Source organism: Cheilinus undulatus, linkage group 19 (assembly GCF_018320785.1).
Source record: "Cheilinus undulatus linkage group 19, ASM1832078v1, whole genome shotgun sequence".
Classification (NCBI taxonomy): Eukaryota; Metazoa; Chordata; class Actinopteri; order Labriformes; family Labridae; genus Cheilinus; species Cheilinus undulatus.
The window spans coordinates 1,109,459-1,132,509 of record NC_054883.1 but is presented as its reverse complement, the minus strand read 5'-3'; the positions used below and the strand labels follow the sequence as shown (position 1 = coordinate 1,132,509).

The 23,051-nt window shown below is 42.7% G+C and overlaps 1 protein-coding gene across 1 annotated transcript in view; it reads left to right on the top strand.

Moving 5' to 3' along the window:
* Positions 1-688: 688 nt before the first annotated feature.
* The window catches only part of LOC121527643 (rho GTPase-activating protein 18-like), a 34,391-nt gene continuing 12,028 nt past the window's right edge, over positions 689-23,051 (top strand). The window contains exons 1-11 of the mRNA XM_041814669.1: positions 689-881; positions 953-1,170; positions 1,308-1,419; positions 1,497-1,735; positions 3,862-4,024; positions 6,572-6,663; positions 6,739-6,816; positions 10,484-10,637; positions 20,694-20,776; positions 21,085-21,300; positions 21,381-21,506. Of these exons, the coding sequence (XP_041670603.1) occupies positions 689-881; positions 953-1,170; positions 1,308-1,419; positions 1,497-1,735; positions 3,862-4,024; positions 6,572-6,663; positions 6,739-6,816; positions 10,484-10,637; positions 20,694-20,776; positions 21,085-21,300; positions 21,381-21,506 (1,674 nt within the window). The remainder of the gene's footprint in view (positions 882-952; positions 1,171-1,307; positions 1,420-1,496; positions 1,736-3,861; positions 4,025-6,571; positions 6,664-6,738; positions 6,817-10,483; positions 10,638-20,693; positions 20,777-21,084; positions 21,301-21,380; positions 21,507-23,051) is intronic.

Below are 23,051 nucleotides of genomic sequence, written 5' to 3'. Positions count from 1 at the left end.
AGAGGAAACATGGAAAACTGTTCTGTGGTCAAAGGAAACATGGAAAACTGTTCTGTGGTCAAAGGAAACATGGAAAACTGTTCTGTGGTCAGAGGTAACATGGAAAACTGTTCTGTGGTTAGAGGTAACATGGAAAACTGTTCTGTGGTCAGAGGAAACATGGAAAACTGTTCTGTGGTCAAAGGAAACATGGAAAACTGTTCTGTGGTCAGAGGTAACATGGAAAACTGTTCTGTGGTCAGAGGAAACATGGTTTTGCTTACAGACTCTTGTTAAAAGAAGAGAGGATGCTACACAGCAGCAAATATGGCCCCGTCTCTACTTTTTTAGATGTGTTGCTGCCATCAAATTCAAAATGAGCTAATATTTTTTCTTGAAATGGTAAAATGTCTCGGTTTAACATCTGATACCTAATTCATGTTCTATTGTGAATCAAATATGGGTTTATGACACTCACTGACTTCTGCTCTTATTAACATTTTTTAGGGTGTTCCAACTTTTTTGGAACTGAGGTTGTAATTCGCTCTCCAACCACATTATCTTAAGAGAAGTTTAGAGTCATACTCAGGTTAAGTTAGTCCTGGCTATGACGAATAGGTTGTAGTGATTTTGACCACATTTCATCTATTAAGAGAAAATCATCTTTCCTTCACTCTGATTGGTTAACAGGATCTTTTATTTTGGAGGGATGTTGTCATCTCCATCGCCCCCCTCCCTCCCAGTTTGCTCGGCCCCCCCCCCATCCCATCGTACTATGACCTCTGGCCCCTTCGGTGTCACTATGGAAACCTACTGGAGCGAAGTGCGAAGCATCGAGGAGGAGGAGGAGGAGGAGGAGGGGGAGGAGGGGGAGGAAGAGGAGGAGAGGAAGAGCATGGACGGTGAGTGAGAGCAACCTCAGAGTGAGACATCATCCTCTGCCTGATGCTAACCCGTCTTTGTTTACCTGCAGAGGTGGAGCTGGAGGAGGCGTGGCTGACAGAGGCTGGGTTATCCTCCCTAGTGAGCGTCTCCACCGAGGAAGAGGCCCCGCCTCCTCCAGAGGCACTACTGTCCACGTTGTCACGACAACAAGTCGCCACAGTGAAGAAGAGGCTGGACAAGTACAATGAAACGCTGAGGACGAGAAACAGACAGCCAATCAGAGACGTCCGAGATGTCTTCACTGAGGTGATGACTGAACGCATTAACCTTTAGACTGCCTGTTCTACCTGGACGCTGAGGGGCATTCTGGGAAATGTAGGAGTACATTAAATTAGCACCATGACTCAGCATTCCCTCTCTCTATTTGTCTCTCTCTCATACAGCCTGATGATGACTCAGCAGAAAGATGCCCCTCCCCTCCCACTCCTCATGCCGAATCACCACAAAGTCGTTACCACACCACGACCAAAACCATCCGCCGCCACACTCACAGAGGTAACGTCTCTGATGATGATGATGATGATGATGATAGTTGTTGGTACTACTGGTCTGTTTTCCCTTTCTGTCTGCAGTTCGACCTGCCCTCCATATGATTGTTTTTGAGGATTTATTACCTGAAGACCCACAGAGACACCCACCATCTCACCCAGCCTCACCCACAGACTCACACTCTCCATCTGTCCCCCAGTGGAGAGAAGCTGATTGGCTGCTGCGGGATTGTCCGTACTCAGAGAGTGTGGCTGACCACAAACAGGGTGGGACTTGCTGGGACTGTCTGCGTTTCCATGGAGATGAAAACAGTGACCTGCCGGTGAGGTCATTGTTTATATTTTTCTTTTGTGGGTATTAATATGAATCATGGTTTGCACAGTGCCTTCAGCGCAGGAGTTAGCACTGTTGCCTCAAGCAAAATGGTTTTTGGTTCTCCCCCCTGTCGGGGTCTTTCTGTGCGGGGGTTTGCATGTTCTCCTCCTGCATGTGTGGGCTCTCTCCAGGTATATGGAACTATTATTGTTGCAAAAGTATTTGCAATTGCGTACAAATATTTGCACACAAATCCACAAATCCATGTAAAGATTTGCAAATTTGTGCAAAGTTTTGCAGATTTGTACAAAGATCAACAAATGCGTGCACTAATCTGCGAATATGTAGACCAATTTGTAATTGTGGACTTAAGCTGCATTCCAGAAAAGTGGGAAGTCGGAGTTTTCCAACCTCCGACCAGGAAAAGTGCACTGGAACGCCACTCAAACTGGGAGGTCCTAGTCGCAAAGTCGGAGAAAAAATATCTACCCTGACTTCCCGGAGTTGCTTCAATCTGACATCACTTGACAATGGCAGTGCCCATGGAGACACAGACCGTGAATGGTAAAACATAATTTACTAGATTACTGGTACAATCCGAGTGCGATAAGTCCGACTTCCCACTTTTCTGGAATGCAGCATTAGTTCATTTTGGTTCAGAATCTGCCTCTCAATTGGCTGTCATAGCAGCTGACGGAGCTATCGGCGTGATGTCAGAGCAAATGATCAAAATATTAAAATGACTGTGTAGTGCGAGCTGTACTGGACTGAAATGAATATTTCGTCAGGCCGATCATTTTGATCACACATTAAAGCAAATTTTCAAGTCCTATATGTTTCCTGGCCAGGAAATAAGAAATAAATATTTAGGATATTGCAAGATTCGAACCCACGACTAGGTAAATGAAAGTGAGGGATGTTGCTACTCAGCCACCTGATCAACATACTCAGTAACAGCAGAGTAATGTGATTAAGATGTCAACATTGGTGGGTGCTGTTCAGCTCCGTGTTTGACCGTCAATCTTTCTCTTCTCCTGTTATTTATAGAAATAGAAATGTTACAGACCACTCTATCGATCTTATTGCTCATACAGCAGCATAATGGGGATTTCTGTTAAATACAACACATAAAACCCTGTCTTGTAGAGATGGCAACTCAACCACCACTCTGACACGATTTTGGAGATAAGGAACTCATTATTTTATTCACTCTTTCAATCAAAATGTGAATAATAACAATAGCAGTATAATACGATAACATTTCTCCTTCCACACTGACGTTATATAGAGCCGCTACTAAGTCTTAACTGCTGCCTCCTGTGTGATTCCGATGTGATGAGAAAGGCAGCCTTGCCTGTGAGCCTGCACTGAGGGCATCAGACCCAGCCTTCACGCTTACAGATCTCAGTACACGCTTACGGATCTGAGTACATATCATGCGCGGTACAAGTGTTGCAAAAGTCACCTGTGTATGACAGCCAATTGAGAGGCAGATTCTGAACCAAAATGAACCAAGTCCACAATTACAAATTGGTCTACATATTTGCAGATTAGAGCACGCATTTGTGGATCTTTGTACAAATTTGCAAAACTATTAATTTGCAAATCTTTACACGGATTTGCAGATCTGTACACACATATGTAGATTTGTGCACGCATTTGCAGATCCTTACACGCATTTGTGGATTTGTGCACACATTTGTGGATTTGTGTGCAAATCTTTGTATGCATTTGCAAATACTTTTGCAACAATAATAGCTTCATACAGGTACTCCAGCTTCCTCCCCCCACCAAAGACATGCTCATTAGGCTAACTGATGACTCTAAATTGCTCGTAGTTGTGAGTGTGAGCTTGCCTGTTTGTCTGTCTGCCCGGGGTAGACTGGCGACCAGTCCAGGTTGTACCCTGCCTCTCACCCAATGAGAGCTGGGATGGGCTCCAGTGCCCCATGACCCTGAATGGGGTAGGCGGTGTAGAAAATGGATGGATGGAATATAGCTCCTGAGCTATGTTTATGATGTCTACCACTAAAAACAAATAATAGAAGATGAAAACCAGACTGACATGACCTTTGTTATTGATGAAAAATATCTGTGTTATGACTTCTACTCTGTGCATGTGTGTGTGCGCAGTTCGTACCTGTCTCACCCTCTCAGGGTCTCACCTGTGCTGACGACCTGTCGTCATGTGACCTGCAACGCCTCGGCTTCATCTGTCACATTGAGCTCTCCACCTTCCTGTTTTCTCTGGGCATCCAAACCAAACGGAGCCGCCCGCCACGCTGCAGGAACCGGGGTGTGTTTCATTCTTACACCTTAGTATGACGACACACAGCAAGGAGCTAGGACCAATCACAGAGCAGATAAAGGAAACAGCTGATTTCAGCAATTATATACTAATGGCCAATTTTTTTCAACAGGGCGGTGATTGGCTGATACCGCTGTTAAAGCTGTACATGGGTCACTCCTGACAATAAAACAAAGCAACAACTGGTACTGGTGTGACATCAATTCAAAAGCTGATGTGCTGGTATTAGTTCTGCTGTAAGACCAATGCATTGGTGTTGATATACCGTTAAACCAATGCACTGGTGTTGATACCACTGTTAAACCAATGCATTGGTGTTGATACCACTGTTAAACCAATGCATTGGTGTTGATACCACCGTTAAACCAATGCATTGGTGTTGATACCACCGTTAAACCAATGCATTGGTGTTGATGTTGCTGTTAAACCAATGCATTGGTGTTGATACCACTGTTAAACCAATGCATTGGTGTTGATGCCGCCATTGAATCAATACATTGGTGTTGATGCCGCCGTTGAACCAATGCATTGGTGTTGATACCACTGTTAAAACAATGCATTGGTGTTGATACCACCGTTAAACCAATGCATTGGTGTTGATACCACTGTTAAACCAATGCATTGGTGTTGATACCACCGTTAAACCAATGCATTGGTGTTGATGCCGCCGTTGAACCAATGCATTGGTGTTGATACCACTGTTAAACCAATGCATTGGTGTTGATACCACCGTTAAACCAATGCATTGGTGTTGATGCCGCCGTTGAACCAATGCATTGGTGTTGATACCACCGTTAAACCAATGCATTGGTGTTGATACCACCGTTAAACCAATGCATTGGTGTTGATACCACCGTTAAACCAATGCATTGGTGTTGATGCCGCCGTTGAACCAATGCATTGGTGTTGATACCACCGTTAAACCAATGCATTGGTGTTGATACCACCGTTAAACCAATGCATTGGTGTTGATGCCGCCGTTGAACCAATGCATTGGTGTTGATATCACCGTTAAACCAATGCATTGGTGTTGATACCACCGTTAAACAAATGCATTGGTGTTGATGCCGCCGTTGAACCAATGCATTGGTGTTGATACCACTGTTAAACCAATGCATTGGTGTTGATGCCACTGTTAAACCAATGCATTGGTGTTGATGCCACCATTAAACCAATGCATTGGTGTTGATGCCACCGTTAAACCAATGCATTGGTGTTGATACCACCATTAAACCAATGCATTGGTGTTGATACCACTGTTAAACCAATGCATTGGTGTTGATACCACCGTTAAACCAATGCATTGGTGTTGATGCCACCATTAAACCAATGCATTGGTGTTGATGCCGCCATTGAATCAATGCATTGGTGTTGATGCCGCCATTGAATCAATGCATTGGTGTTAATGCCGCCGTTGAACCAATGCATTGGTGTTGATACCACCATTAAACCAATGCATTGGTGTTGATGCTGCCATTGAATCAATGCATTGGTGTTGATGCCACCATTAAACCAATTCATTGGTGTTGATGCCGCCATTGAATCAATGCATTGGTGTTGATACCACCGTTAAACCAATGCATTGGTGTTGATACCACCGTTAAACCAATGCATTGGTGTTGATACCACCGTTAAACCAATGCATTGGTGTTGATGCCGCCGTTGAACCAATGCATTGGTGTTGATACCACTGTTAAACCAATGCATTGGTGTTGATGCCACTGTTAAACCAATGCATTGGTGTTGATGCCACCGTTAAACCAATGCATTGGTGTTGATACCACCATTAAACCAATGCATTGGTGTTGATACCACTGTTAAACCAATGCATTGGTGTTGATACCACCGTTAAACCAATGCATTGGTGTTGATGCCACCATTAAACCAATGCATTGGTGTTGATGCCGCCATTGAATCAATGCATTGGTGTTAATGCCGCCGTTGAACCAATGCATTGGTGTTGATACCACTGTTAAACCAATGCATTGGTGTTAATGCCGCCGTTGAACCAATGCATTGGTGTTGATGCCACCATTAAACCAATGCATTGGTGTTGATGCCGCCATTGAATCAATGCATTGGTGTTGATGCCGCCATTGAATCAATGCATTGGTGTTGATGCCGCCATTGAATCAATGCATTGGTGTTGATGCCGCCATTGAATCAATGCATTGGTGTTGATGCTGCCGTTGAACCAATGTATTGGTGTTGATACCACCGTTAAACCAATGCATTGGTGTTGATGCCGCTATTGAATCAATGCATTGGTGTTGATGCCGCCGTTGAACCAATGTATTGGTGTTGATGCCGCCGTTGAACCAATGTATTGGTGTTGATGCCGCCGTTGAACCAATGTATTGGTGTTGATGCCGCCGTTGAACCAATGCACAGGTTGAAACCAACTTAAAACCAGTGCATCGGTTGGTTGATCAACTTATCATTTTAAAACCATCAATAACTTTAATATTTGTAACATCTCTTAATCTAAAGTTAAATGTAAGCTAAAACTTTTGATATTCCTACTTTCTCTGTCAGATGGCGGTGTGTTTGCTGTTCCTTTGAACTCGCTGTTGGAGAACGACAGGAAGAAGTTCCCAGGAGTCAAAGTTCCTGTTGTCTTCCAGAAGGTAAAAAATCCAACCATCTGTCTGTTTTTTCTGCTATTTTTGTGTAAACATTATTGTCTGTGTTTGTGTGTGTAGTTGTTGTGTATTTTAGAGCAGACTGGTCTGCAGACAGAAGGAATTCTAAGGGTACCAGCATCAGCTGCAAGACTGAAGGTAAGATGTGCTTCTTCATTCAGCTGCTGTCTCAGTTGTCCCTAACCAAACTGTCTACCATCACTACCAGAATGAAAAATACAAGTCCAGTCAAAACCCCAATCATCAGCTCCTCTCTCAACTCTCATTCAGTTCAACTCTCAAACTCTCAGCCACCCATCCTCAACAAACACAGTCTTAGTTCTAACAACATGGGTGATTTCCATCCCATCTCCAACCTCCCCTCTCTGTCTAAGGGGGCTTTCACACCTACGTCGTTTGGTCTGGACTTTTGGACTTTTCTGTCTGGTCTGAACCAAAATGATAAGTGTGAAACCTCCCCTGGACCATGGTCCGAACCAAACAGTTAAACCTTGGTCCGACCAAAAGAGGTGGTCTCAGTCTGGACCAAATGGAACCACGGTCCGGTTCATGCCCAGTGTGAAAGCATTATATTGAAAGGTTCGGACCTTCTTATCAACGACAGGAAATTATGACATGACTACTGGCAAAGGAAATCCATCACGATAACAAAATGAACCGCGGAAGAGCCCACAACAATCTCACGGACTGAAATTAACCGGCAGCCTGGACAGGGTGGGCTGCTCCAGTAGAGGGCAGTGTTTGAAAAGTTAAAATGAGACAGTTTTAAGAGCAACAAACCATGGTTAAAGAGTTTCAAATGCTCGTTTCCGGTCAAAGATGACGGCCCCGACGTAACCGCCCTTGTCCAGTAGACTTTTTATGTTTTCTAAAAAGTAACAGGAGGCAGTCTCAGTAGAGTGAGGCTGGTGAAATCCAAACTGCATTGGGTGCAGAGGAGTCTGACTATTATTTAGATGTTCTATTAATTGCATTGACACCCATTTCTCTGCCACCTTCAAAACAATGGGCAAGATGTCGATTGGCCAGTAGTTATCAGGTTTTGTTCTGTCACCAGCCTTAAAGGCAGGGGTGACATTGGCCGTTTTCCCGCTAGTTGGTACACAACACTCTTTAATAGAAAGATTTATCAAATGTGCAATTGGACTTGCCAGAGCCTCTTTATTAGATTTTAAGAGATTACAGTCTAAACCAAATATGTCGTTGGCTTTGGAGTTTTTCATTAACGAGGTAATCTTAAGGACATCAGGGATGGTTATGGCCCTTATGCTGAACACTAGTTTGCCAGGATCAGGGGGTTTAATGGGAGTTTCAGGACATTTAAAGTTCTTTGTTAATTCCTCAATTGAGTGTATGAAAAAATTATTAAAAGTACTCACAATGACTTCCATATTATCATACAGCGCACCATTCACCTGGAGCTGTATGTCACTGGTTTTTGTGTCCTTGTTTGACCTAATAGTTTGTTAATGTTTTCCCATCTCAGCTTTCCATTTCCGTTCACCCCATCTATTATTTTAATTTAAAAAAACGGCTTTGGATTTACGAATCTGGTTGACCACTTTGAAAAATATGACAGTCGCTAGTAAGCCCTGTTTTAAAGGATTTTTTTAGAGCTCTCTCTCTTTCATTAGTTTCCAGACATCATTGTTCAGCCATGGTAGTGTTTTTTTGCACTGTTTTATTTGTACCGTTTTTGTGAAAAGGTCAAGAACTTCCTTAATCTTTGTTGTGAAAACGTTGCTGCTGTCCTCAATTGCATTGTTTGTCAGTACACTGGACCAGTTATATTATTGCAGAGAATCTTTCAAGTTGTCGTGCACTTTTAGGTATTATGTTAACCTTGTTAACCCTAGACGATCCAGCAACATGTTTTCCATTGATTTTTCTGCTTCAAAAAATAAAAATATGGCCAGAGAGCCCAGATAAAAGGTTAAAGGTTTTGATGATCCTGTCAGGTTTATTTGTAAATAGTAAATCAATCGTTGTTTTTGAAGTATTTGTTATTCTTGTTGGACTTTGTATGATTTGTGCAAGATTGAAGTTATCTGTGAGTTGTTGTGTTTTTTTCCTATCCAGTTTATTATCCCAGTTGATGTTAAAGTCACCTATTAAAATAACTTCCCTTTTAAAGTTGCAGTTATTTAAAATGGACTTTAGTTGATCATAAAACACATCTTTAGAAGAGAGAGGTCTGTAAAGGCATATAAAAGTGAATGACATTTCAGGGGACAGAATGATATTTAGACCAATACATTCAATTTCAGCTCACATTTAAAACATTATATATCGATATTAGAATTAGTCAGCAGATGTTCTACTTGCTCCGTTTTATTTAATATGCTGCTAATGTTAATGTGTCCCAATAAAGTCCCTTTGGTTTGGAGCGTGAGTCCCAGATTAGTTTTGCGTTATTGAGAGTTTGAAAGACGTGCATTTTGCGCTGGATTCAGTGACTGCAGCCTCATTTTTTGAGTGCAGTTCATAGTTGGTGTTGTTGAAGGTGCGTCAAAATCACACTCACCACTTTTTATGTCCTTCTGGATCAACTGTGGAGGTGGTGGGGATGGTAGCGCGTGTGGTAACCCAACTTGAGCGTCCCCTGGCTGACCCCTGTCAAGTTGGTTTTGTTGAGGATCTCCCACGCGGAGGCAGCCCGACACCGGCGCCGATGGCACTGCCAACTCTGGCGAGCTGCACCGCTCCGTGAGGCTGCCACGCTGGACATAGAGCGAACAAAGGCGCATGGTCCCGCGCGCTCTGACGCAGCCCCGTGGAGCACCGGGGGCAAATCGCCGGCAGCACAGGCGCGCTCCACACCCCCGGCACCATACCGGGGAAGAAACCCCGAGCGGTAGCAGCAGTGAGCGGCCCAGTGGGTTCCAGCCCGAGGGAGACAGTCGGGACCGGGGACACGGTGCGAAGCAGGCTGGCCATGCTGTGATCCACGCTGTGATCCCCACGCGGAGATGTTGCGTCACTCAGAAGTGTCCGTTCTTATGTTAAATGGGGATTATCCAAGTACGGAAAAATTCATAAAATTGTAAATAAAGTTATACGTCACTATTGACAGCTTGTCTTTTCAAGAGTTTTACAACACATACCTTCTCTCCCAAATCGGTGTTGCAATGGCTCGCAGGATGGCAGACTTTCTTCTCCTTTACCGGTCGACGACAGTAAAGTTGTCGTCTAATGATAAAACTCATAAGATGAACTCGGACCAGCCTTATTTACAGCTGTTGTCCCTTTTGGTCGTAGAAAATCAACAATAATATGACGGTGGAAATGACGATTCCATTCATTGTTAACAACATTCAACACTCGCATTATTCAACGTGTTGACGTCAGACGCCCGCTGGCCAAATGACCAATCAATGTAAACTACAGAGACACGTAAACCACGTAGTTGATGACGATATCACGTAGGTTCGTCATGTAAAGTCTGTTAGTCCGGTTGCAATAATGACAGTGTGAAACCCAAACAGACCGAACCAAATGTAGACAATGTAACAAAAACACGGACCTTGGTTCGGACCTTGATCTGGACTTTCAGGTGTGAAAACAACCTAAAATACTAAGACGTGGAGTATCCTTGCCAACAAGTGCACCTCCCCCACAGTTCTCTTGGTCTAGGCATCCCCCAGGGTTCGGTGTTTGGTCCCCTGCTATCATTATTTACTAACTTCAACTTACTCTGCTTTCACTTTTACATTGATGACACCCTGCTTTACATCTTAACCAACTCACACTTTCATCAAACTGATCATGTGATCAAAATAACGCATCTCTACCTTTGTTCCTTCAGTTCCTGAGGAAAGAGTTAGACCAGAGTGGCGGAGAGTTTGACTGGTCGACAGTGAGACAGGTGGACGCCGCCGGCCTGCTGAAGCTTTTCATCAGAGAGCTGCCGACGCCACTGCTGACTCAAACGCACCTGAACACCTACCGCTCTGTGCTGGGTACGCATGAACGCAAACACGCTATTGGTGATCGTGAGGTTTTGAATCAAGCAGCCTTCATCTGTAGAGCGAAATTTCAAAACCAAAGTGATCTGCAGACATTTTCCAAAGAGGGAAAATCTAGACCGTAGTCTCTGTTCCATTATTGACAAAGACTTACGACCGACCAATCAGCAGGTCAGAACTAAACAACAATTAGCAACGTTACGGAAGACAGGAGAAACTTCCTTTAACAGGCAGAAACCTGGACCAGAACCAGACTGATGATAAACCTGGACCAGAACCAGACTGATGATAAACCTGGACCAGAACCAGACTGATGATAAGCCTGGACCAGAACCAGACTGATGATACACCTGGACCAGAACCAGACTGATGATAAGCCTGGACCAGAACCAGACTGATGATACACCTGGACCAGAACCAGACTGATGATAAACCTGGACCAGAACCAGTCTGATGATAAGCTTGGACCAGTGGCAGACTGATGATACACCTGGACCAGAACCAGACTGGCGATAAACCTGCACCAGAACCAGACTGATGATAAACCTGGACCAGAACCAGACTGATGATAAATCTGCACCAGAACCAGACTGATGATAAACCTGGACCAGAACCAGACTGATGATAAACCTGCACCAGAACCAGACTGATGATAAGCCTGGACCAGAGGCAGACTGATGATAGGCCTGGACCAGAACCAGACTGATGATAAACCTGGACCAGAACCAGACTGATGATAAGCCTGGACCAGAACCAGACTGATGATAAGCCTGGACCAGAACCAGACTGATGATAAGCCTGGACCAGAACCAGACTGATGATAAACCTGGACCAGAACCAGACTGATGATAAACCTGCACCAGAACCAGACTGGTGATAAACCTGCACCAGAACCAGACTGATGATAAACCTGGACCAGAGCCAGACTGATGATGAACCTGGACCACATTCAGACTGATGATGAACCTGGACCACATTCAGACTGATGATGAACCTGGACCAGAACCAGACTGATGATAAACCTGGACCAGAACCAGACCGATGACAAACCTGGACCAGATCCAGACTGATGATAAACCTGGACCAGAACCAGACCGATGACAAACCTGGACCAGATCCAGACTGATGATAAACCTGGACCAGATCCAGACTGATGATAAACCTGGACCAGATCCAAACCAATGATAAACCTGGACCAGATCCAGACTGATGATAAACCTGGACCAGATCCAGACTGATGATAAACCTGGACCAGATCCAGACTGATGATAAACCTGGACCAGATCCAGACTGATGATAAACCTGGACCAGATCCAGACCGATGACAAACCTGGACCAGATCCAGACTGATGATAAACCTGGACCAGATCCAGACCGATGACAAACCTGGACCAGAACCAGACCAATGACAAACCTGGACCAGATCCAGACCGATGACAAACCTGGACCAGAACCAGACCGATGACAAACCTGGACCAGATCCAGACCGATGACAAACCTGGACCAGAACCAGACCGATGACAAACCTGGACCAGTGGCAGACTGATGATACACCTGGACCAGAACCAGACTGGCGATAAACCTGCACCAGAACCAGACTGATGATAAACCTGGACCAGAACCAGACTGATGATAAACCTGCACCAGAACCAGACTGATGATAAGCCTGGACCAGAACCAGACTGATGATAGGCCTGGACCAGAGCCAGACTGATGATAAACCTGGACCAGAACCAGACTGATGATAAGCCTGGACCAGAACCAGACTGATGATACACCTGGACCAGAACCAGACTGATGATAAGCCTGGACCAGAACCAGACTGATGATACACCTGGACCAGAACCAGACTGATGATAAGCCTGGACCAGAACCAGACTGATGATAAACCTGGACCAGAACCAGACTGATGATAAACCTGCACCCGAACCAGACTGATGATAAACCTGGACCAGAACCAGACTTGTGATAAACCTGGACCAGAACCAGACTGATGATAAACCTGGACCAGAACCAGACTGATGATAAACCTGGACCAGAACCAGACTGATGATAAGCCTGGACCAGAACCAGACTGATGATAAACCTGGACCAGAACCAGACTTGTGATAAACCTGGACCAGAACCAGACTGATAATACACCTGGACCAGAACCAGACTGATGATAAACCAGCACCAGAACCAGACTGATGGTAAACCAGCACCAGAACCAGACTGATGATAGACCTGCACCAGAACCAGACTGATGATAAACCAGCACCAGAACCAGACTGATGATAGACCTGCACCAGAACCAGACTGATGATAAACCTGGACCAGAACCAGACTGATGTTAAACCTGGACCAGAGCCAGACTGATGATAAACCTGCACCAGAACCAGACTGATGATAAACCGGCACCGAACCAGACTGATGATAAACCTGGACCAGAGCCAGACTGATGATACACCTGGACCAGAACCAGACTGGTGATAAACCTGGACCAGAGCCAGACTGGTGATAAACCTGGACCAGAACCAGACTGATGATAAACCTGGACCAGAACCAGACTGGTGATAAACCTGCACCAGAACCAGACTGGTGATAAACCTGCACCAGAACCAGACTGATGATAAGCCTGGACCAGAACCAGACTGATGATAAACCTGGACCAGAACCAGACTGGTGATAAACCTGGACCAGAACCAGACTGGTGATAAGCCTGGACCAGAACCAGACTGATGATACACCTGGACCAGAGCCAGACTGATAATACACCTGGATCAGAGCCAGACTGGTGATAAACCTGGACCAGAGCCAGACTGGTGATACACCTGGACCAGAGCCAGACTGGAGATAAACCCAGACCAGAGCCAGACTGATGATAAACCTGGACCAGAACCAGACTAATGATCAACCTGGACCAGGACCAGACTGATGATAAACCAGCACCAGAACCAGACTGATGATAAACCAGGACCAGAGCCAGACTGATGATAAACCTGAACCAGAACCAGACTGGTGATATACCTGGATCGGACCCAGACTTGTGATAGACCTGGACCAGAGCCAGACTGATGACAAACCTGGACCAGAACCAGACTGATGATAAACCTGGACCAGAGCCAGACTGGTGATGAACCTGGACCAGAACCAGACTGGTGATAAACCTGGACAAAAGCCAGACTGGTGATAAACCTGGACCAGAGCCAGATAAATGATACACCTGGACCAGAACCAGACTTGTGATAAACCTGGACCAGAACCAGACTTGTGATCAACCTGGACCAGAGCCAGACTGATGATACACCTGGACCAGAGCCAGACTGGTGATAAACCTGGACCAGAGCCAGACTGATGATACACCTGGACCAGAACCAGACTGGTGATAAACCTGGACCAGAGCCAGACTGGTGATAAACCTGGACCAGAACCAGACTGATGATAAACCTGGACCAGAACCAGACTGGTGATAAACCTGCACCAGAACCAGACTGGTGATAAACCTGCACCAGAACCAGACTGATGATAAGCCTGGACCAGAACCAGACTGGTGATAAACCTGGACCAGAACCAGACTGGTGATAAACCTGGACCAGAACCAGACTGGTGATAAGCCTGGACCAGAACCAGACTGATGATACACCTGGACCAGAGCCAGACTGATAATACACCTGGATCAGAGCCAGACTGGTGATAAACCTGGACCAGAGCCAGACTGGTGATACACCTGGACCAGAGCCAGACTGGAGATAAACCCAGACCAGAGCCAGACTGATGATAAACCTGGACCAGAACCAGACTAATGATCAACCTGGACCAGGACCAGACTGATGATAAACCAGCACCAGAACCAGACTGATGATAAACCAGGACCAGAGCCAGACTGATGATAAACCTGAACCAGAACCAGACTGGTGATATACCTGGATCGGACCCAGACTTGTGATAGACCTGGACCAGAGCCAGACTGATGATAAACCTGGACCAGAACCAGACTGATGATAAACCTGGACCAGAGCCAGACTGGTGATGAACCTGGACCAGAACCAGACTGGTGATAAACCTGGACAAAAGCCAGACTGGTGATAAACCTGGACCAGAGCCAGATAAATGATACACCTGGACCAGAACCAGACTTGTGATAAACCTGGACCAGAACCAGACTTGTGATCAACCTGGACCAGAGCCAGACTGATGATACACCTGGACCAGAGCCAGACTGGTGATAAACCTGGACCAGAGCCAGACTAATGATACACCTGGACCAGAGCCAGACTGGTGATAAACCTGGACCAGATCCAGACTTGTGATAAACCTGGACCAGAACCAGACTGATGATAACCCTGGATCAGAGCCAGACTGATGAGTCACCTGGACCAGGGCCAGACTGATGATAACCCTTGACCAGAACCAGACTGATGATAAACCTGGACCAGAACCAGACTGATGATCAACCTGGACCAGAACCAGACTGATGATAAACCAGCACCAGAACCAGACTGATGATAAACCAGGACCAGAGCCAGACTGATGATAAACCTGAACCAGAACAGAGACTGGTGATATACCTGGATCGGACCCAGACTTGTGATAGACCTGGACCAGAGCCAGACTGATGATAAACCTGGACCAGAACCAGACTGATGATAAATCTGGACCAGAGCCAGACTACTGATACACCTGGACCAGAGCCAGACTGATGAGTCACCTGGACCAGGGCCAGACTGATGATAACCCTTGACCAGAACCAGACTGATGATAAATCTGGACCAGAGCCAGACTACTGATCCACCTGGACCAGAGCCAGACTGATGACAAACCTGGACCAGAGCCAGACTGGTGACTGGACCAGAGCCAGACTGATTGTTGTTGTTGTCTGATTGTTCTTTTCTGATTGTTGTTTACAGATTATTGTTATTGTCTGATTGTTGTTGTCTGATTGTTGTTATCAGATTATTGTTATTGTCTGATTGTTGTCTGATTGTTGTGTACAGATTATTGTTATTGTCTGATTGTTGTTGTCTGATTGTTGTTTACAGATTGTTGTTGTCTGATTGTTGTTGTCTGATTGTTGTTTACAGATTATTGTTATTGTCTGATTGTTGTTGTCTGATTGTTGTTATCAGATTATTGTTATTGTCTGATTGTTGTCTGATTGTTGTGTACAGATTATTGTTATTGTCTGATTGCTGTTGTCTGATTGTTGTTATCAGATTATTGTTATTGTCTGATTGTTGTCTGATTGTTGTTTACAGATTGTTGTTATTGTCTGATTGTTGTTGTCTGATTGTTGTTTACAGATTATTGTTATTGTCTGATTGTTGTTGTCTGATTGTTGTTATCAGATTATTGTTATTGTCTGATTGTTATCTGATTGTTGTTTACAGATTGTTGTTATTGTCTGATTGTTGTTGTCTGATTGTTGTACACAGATTATTGTTATTGTCTGATTGTTGTTGTCTGATTGTTGTGTACAGATTATTGTTATTGTCTGATTGTTGTTGTCTGATTGTTGTGTACAGATTATTGTTATTGTCTGATTGTTATTGTCTGATTGTTGTTGTCTGATTGTTGTGTACAGATTATTGTTATTGTCTGATTGTTGTTGTCTGATTGTTGTGTACAGATTATTGTTATTGTCTGATTGTTGTTGTCTGATTGTTGTTATCAGATTATTGTTATTGTCTGATTGTTGTTGTCTGATTGTTGTTATCAGATTATTGTTGTTGCCTGATAGGGGTGTGACGAGACACATATCACGAGACAAGTCAAGATTTTACACTTTTTTTGAATTTGGAAAAAAAACATGAGTGGAAAATATGTCCTTGTAACAACTGAAAGTCATAATTACAACGCATTCAGGTCTGTTAAAAAATGTTTGAACTAAGTACTGAATAGGCTATCAATGCTTCCAAACAGTATGTTTTGTCTAACTCTGACTCAAACTGTACATTTTCATGCCCTTCAAATCAAACCTTTCATTTTAATAGCCTACAAAATTGTTAATTTACTACACTATGCTCTTGTTACTACAATTATAATAACTATTTTTAATATAACATTTAATTATATAATAAAAGCTTTCAGTTTTTTAAAAGTATTCTAATCACTGTTTTCAACAGGCCTAAATCTAAAGAGCTGCATCAGTGAAATCAAACTATTTCTCGTCCTCTTTAATGACATCCATATTTAAAACAATCAAAAGAAATATTTCTGTCAGTAACACGTTTGCTGTTATCAAGAGAAATAGATTATTTTATAGTTTTGTGGTCTTTTGTCTCATATGAGCTTTAACGGTGTTGGACACCACGCACTGATGAGCGTGTGTGTTAATGTGTGTGCGTTGGTGAGTGAGTGTGTGTCTCTGCTCTGTCTGCTGTCCGACAGCAAGCATGGCGCGTTTAACTGGAGCTAAAACTCAGTTTTTTTGGAGCTAACAGTGGACTCTATGGCGCTCAAACAGAGTTAGTTTGCTAAGTTTACCACTGCAGTCCCGCTCTAAGCTTCTGACTGGTGATACGCACAGCCAGCAGTTGATGGATGTGTGACTGACAGACGGGGAGAGGAGAAGGAGACATGAGGAAGCAGCGATTATTTCAAAGTTACAAAGTCACAAATAGCAGCACTAAGAGTGAGTCTGCGCGCATACACGAGCTAAAAAATGCTGTATTCTCCTCATGGAGACTGCACAGGTTACCAGCAGCAGACTCTCATCAACTCGGACTGTTATGAACATGTACGGCTCCACGTAGCGCACGCGGAGGGGGTGGGGGTTGGAGCGGTGATCTTAATGGGTCACGGATCAGCTCCGTTTCTTCATTAGCTCACTCACAAACAGTTTTAAAGTCTCCATGGCATCTTTGGGATCTTTTATAATTTCCAATTTGGTATTTTTTTCTGTAAGGAGAGCTGCTGCTCCTTCTGTCCGCACAATACTGATCTCGCAAATTGAATTTTCCGCACTGAGAAATCTCGTGGCATTTTAAACTTGCAAGATCTTGTGGAACGAGATCTCGTCACAACCCTATTGTCTGACTGTGTTGACTATTTGTTGTTACCAGATTATTGTTGTTGTCTGATTGTTGTTATCAGAATATTGTTGTCTGATTGTTGTTTTCTGATTGTTGTTATCAGAATATTGTTGTCTGATTGTTGTTATCAGAATATTGTTGTTGTCTGATTGTTGTTATCAGAATATTGTTGTTGTCTGATTGTTGTTATCAGAATATTGTTGTTGTCTGATTGTTGTTGTCTGATTGTTGTTATCAGATTATTGTTGTTGTCTGATTGTTGTTGTCTGATTGTTGTAATCAGATTATTATTGCTATCTGATGTTTGCTGTTGTCTAATTATCAGATTATTGTAGTTGTCTGATTGTGTTTTCTGATTGTTGTTATCAGATTAATGTTGTTGTCTGATTGTTGTTATCAGATTAATGTTGTTGTCTGATTGTTGTTGTCAGATAAGAACGGTTGTCCTATTGTTGTTGTCTAATGGTTGTTTATCAGATTATTGTTGTTGTCTGATTGTTGATGTCTGATTTTTGTTATTAGATTATTGTTGTTGTCTGATTGTTGTTGTCTGATTGTTGATGTCTGATTTTTGTTATTAGATTATTGTTGTTGTCTGATTGTTGTTGTCTGACTGCTGATGTCTGATTGTTGTTATCAGAATATTGTTGTTATCTGATTGTTGTTGCATGACTGCTGTTGTCTGATTTTTGTCATTAGATTATTGTTGTTGTCTGATTGTTGTTGTCTGACTGCTGATGTCTGATTGTTGTTATCAGAATATTGTTGTTATCTGATTGTTGTTGTATGATTTTTGTTGTCTGATTTTTGTTATCAGATTATTGTTGCTATCTGATTTTTGATGTGTCAGATTATCAGAATATTGTTGTTGTCCTATTGTCGTTGTCTAATTGTTGTTATCAGATTATTGTTGTTGTCTGTTGTTGTTGTCAGATAAGTGCTGTTGTCCTATTGTTGTTGTCTAATGGTTGTTTATCAGATTATTGTTGTTGTCTGATTGTTGTTGTCTGATTGTTGATGTCTGATTTTTGTTATTAGATTATTGTTGTTGTCTGATTGTTGTTGTCTGACTGCTGATGTCTGATTGTTGTTATCAGAATATTGTTGTTATCTGATTGTTGTAGTATGATTTTTGTTGTCTGATTTTTGTTATCAGATTATTGTTGCTATCTGATTTTTGATGTGTCTGATTATCAGAATATTGTTGTTGTCCTATTGTCGTTGTCTAATTGTTGTTATCAGATTAATGTTGTTGTTTGATTGTTGTTGTCAGATAAGTGCTCTTGTCCTATTGTTGTTGTCTAATGGTTGTTTATCAGATTATTGTTGTTGTCTGATTGTTGATGTCTGATTTTTGTTATTAGATTATTGTTGTTGTCTGATTGTTGTTGTCTGATTGTTGATGTCTGATTTTTGTTATTAGATTATTGTTGTTGTCTGATTGTTGTTGTCTGACTGCTGATGTCTGATTGTTGTTATCAGAATATTGTTGTTATCTGATTGTTGTTGCATGACTGCTGTTGTCTGATTTTTGTCATTAGATTATTGTTGTTGTCTGATTGTTGTTGTCTGACTGCTGATGTCTGATTGTTGTTATCAGAATATTGTTGTTATCTGATTGTTGTTGTATGATTTTTGTTGTCTGATTTTTGTTATCAGATTATTGTTGCTATCTGATTTTTGATGTGTCAGATTATCAGAATATTGTTGTTGTCCTATTGTCGTTGTCTAATTGTTGTTATCAGATTATTGTTGTTGTCTGTTGTTGTCTGTTGTTATCAGATAATTATTGCTATCTGATTTTTATTGTTGTCTGATTTTTATCAGAATATTCTTGTTGTCAGACTGTTGCTGTTGTTGTCACATTGTTGTTGTCCGATGATTGTTGTTGTCGTCTGATCGTTGTTGTCAGATGATTGTTGTTGTTGTCTGATTGTTGTTGTCTAATGATGGTATAGATTGGTTGACTTTTGCTGTGGTTTGTCTGGTTGTTGTCTAGTTGTTGCTGTGTGATTATCATTGTGTTGTTGTTGTTCTGTAAGGTTTATAATTGTTGTCCTATTGTTGTTTTCTGATTGTTATTGTTTTCTGATTGTTGTTGACTGGTTATTTTTTGTCTGATTGTTGTTGTTGTCTGAGTGTTTTTGTCAGATGATTGATGTTGTTGACTGACTGTTGTCAGATCATTGTTGTTGTTGTCTGATTGTGTCGTGCACTGACCATTGTTGTCCAAATGCTTATGATCATTGTTGTTGTTTGATTGTCATTGACTTGTTTTTGTTGTGTAAGTGTTGTGTTGTTATTGTTGTCAATTTTTTTTTGCTGGTTGTTGTTGGTGTATGATTGTTGTTATTATCTGATTATTGTTATTAGATAATTGTTGTTGTCTGATTGTTGTTTTTATCTGATTTTGTCTAATTGTTGTTGTCTGATTGTTGTTTTTATCTGTTGTTGTCTGATTGTTGTTTTTGTCTGATGTCTGATTGTTGTTGTCTGAGTTTTTTGTCTGATTGTTGTTTTTATCTGTTGTTGTCTGGTTGTTGTTTTTGTCTGATGCCTGATTGTTGTTGTTGTCTGATTGTTGTTTTCAGTTTATTGTTGTTCGCTGATCGTTATCTGATTTTTGTGTTTATCTGATATTGTATGATTGATTGTTGTTGTTGTCTGATTGTTGTTTTTGTCTGATGTCTACTTGTTGTAGTCTGATTTTTTGTTGTTGTCTGATTGTTGTTATCAGATTATTTGTATCTGATTGTTGTTGTCGTTTAATTTTTTTTGTTGCCAGATTCTTGTTGTCTGGTTGTTTTCATCAGGTAGTTGGTTGATTGTTGTTGTTGTGTGATTGTTTTTGTTGCCAGATTCTTGTTGTCTGGTTGTTTTCGTCAGGTAGTTGTTTGATTGTTGTTGTTGTGTGATTGTTTTTGTTGCCAGATTCTTGTTGTCTGGTTGTTGTTGTGTGATAGTTGTCTGATTGTGTTGTTTTCTGATTGTTGTTGTTGTTTTATTGTTTTGTTGTCTGATTGTTGTTTTCTTCCAGGTGTCTCGTCTGTGGTCCACCAGGTTCAGGCTCTCCAGCTGCTCTGCCTGTTGCTACCTGAAGCTCACAGAGACACACTCAAAGTAAACACACACAAACACTCACACACACACACACACACACTGTTTCAGCTGACAGGAAGTAGGCGGTGTTAAACCCATGTAGAAGAAATCACTGTATGTGATGTTTACTTTAATCAATCATTCATAAACAAAGAGTGTAGCTCACACTTCTCTGATCAAGCTTTCTGATTGGTCAGGTGTGGGATTTCATACAGGTAGATCCTGGTCATCATCTGCTCTGAGCAGGTCAGGTGTACAGTTACCATGGTGACATACCTACTAAAAAGTTAACCACCTTGATTATTCTGGTTCTGTTTCCATGGTTACAGGCACTACTGCTGTTTCTTCATAAAGTGGTCTCTCATCAGGACCAGAATAGGATGTCCCTGTGGAACGTCTCAATGGTAATGGCACCCAACTTGTTTTCCTGGCATCACCGTGGCAACAAGCTCTCTGTCACCAAGCATCCAGAGGAGATGGAAGAGGCAGTGGGAGGAGCTCACCTGGTCCGCCTGATGATCACGCACCAGGAGACTTTGTGGACTGTGAGTCAGAGGACATGCTCCTTTGCGGTGGCATCCTCCCTCCAGCTGTCTGTGACATCACTTCCTGTTCTCTCTGATAGGTCCCACACTTCCTGATGTCCCAGCTGAGACAAGTAAACCAGGCATCCAGTCAGAGACAGCTGGGCCTGAACAAGACCAAAAGACGCCTGCTGAGGAGGAAGAATGACAAAAACCACAAAGACCAGGTAAGACCCTGACCAGGTTAAACCCAGACCAGTTGAGACCAGAACCAGGTGAGACCAGGTGAGACCCAGTTAGACCGAGAATAGGTGAGATCAAGTGAGACCCAGACTGGGTAAGACCAGGTGAAACAAAGACAAGGAGCAGGTAAGACTGAAACCAAGTTCAAACCAGACCATGTGAGACCAAGACCAAGTGACATGAGGTGAGACACAGAACAGGTTGGGCCTAAGACAGATAAGACCAGGTAAGACCAAGACCTGGTGACACAAGGTTAGACCAAGACAAGAAGATACCAGATGGTATGATGATGACTGCATCTTTAAAAAGCTGGGTTGTTTCTTTGTAAGACTGCATCTTCTAGAGGCTGGATCTTATAAGCAGTGTCCTTCATAGGCTGCATACCTTGAGGGTTGGATCAGAAACTTTTGAGGGCTGACCTTCATAGGCTGCATCCTTTGATTACTGGGTTTTTCTTAGGCTTGGTTATTTAAAGATTTGGTCCTTTATGGTCTGTGACCTTAACTTGGACTTTTGTTGGCAGCATCCTTGAAGTTTGGGGCCTTTGTAGACTAAATCTTTTAAGGCTGCATACTTAATAGAGTGCATTCTTAAAAGATTTCATCCTTTGAAGGCTAGATCCTTAAAAGACTCTATTCTCTGTAGGCTGTATTATTTCAAGTTGGGTCATTCATAGACAAAATCCTTTATAGAGTGTATCCTTAAGATTGGGTCCATGGAAGGTTAGATCCTCAAAAGACTGGATCCTTTTATAGGCTCCATCCTTTAGAATTTGTTTCCTTTACAGACCAGATCCTTTAGAGGCTGGATCCTTAAAAGGTTGGGTCCTTAGAAGGCTAGATCCTTGAAAGGCTGCATTCTTTATCAACTACATCCCTAAAAGGTTTGGGTCCTTAGGCTAGATCCTCAAAGGTTGGGTCCTTAATAGGCTAGATCCTTAAAAGGTTGGGTCCTTAGTAGGCTAGATCCTTAAAAGGTTGGGTCCTTAGGCTAGATCCTTAAAAGGTTGGTCCTTAGGCTACATCCTTAAAAGGTTGAGTCCATAGGCTAGATCCTTAAAAGGTTGGGTCCGTAGGCTAGATCCTTAAAAGGTTGGGTCCTTAGTAGGCTAGATCCTTAAAAGACTGTATTCTTTATCAATTACATCCTTAAAAGGTTGGGTCCTTAGGCTAGATCCTTAGAAGACTGTTTTCTTCAAAGGCTGCATCCTTAAAAGGTTGGGTCCTTAGTAGTCTAGATCCTTAAAAGACTGCATTCTTCATCAACTACAACAACAACTTAAAAGGTTGGGTCCTTAGGCTAGATCCTTAGAAGACTTTTTTCTTCATAGGCTGCATCCTTAAAAGGTTGGGTCCTTAGTCTAAATCCTTAAAGGTTGGGTCCTTAATAGGCTAGATCCTTAAAAGGTTGGGTCCTTAGTAGGCTAGATCCTTAAAAGGTTGGGGCCTAAGGCTAGATCCTTAAAAGACTGCATTCTTTATCAACTACATCCTTAAAAGGTTGGGTCCTTAGGCTAGATCCTAAAAAGG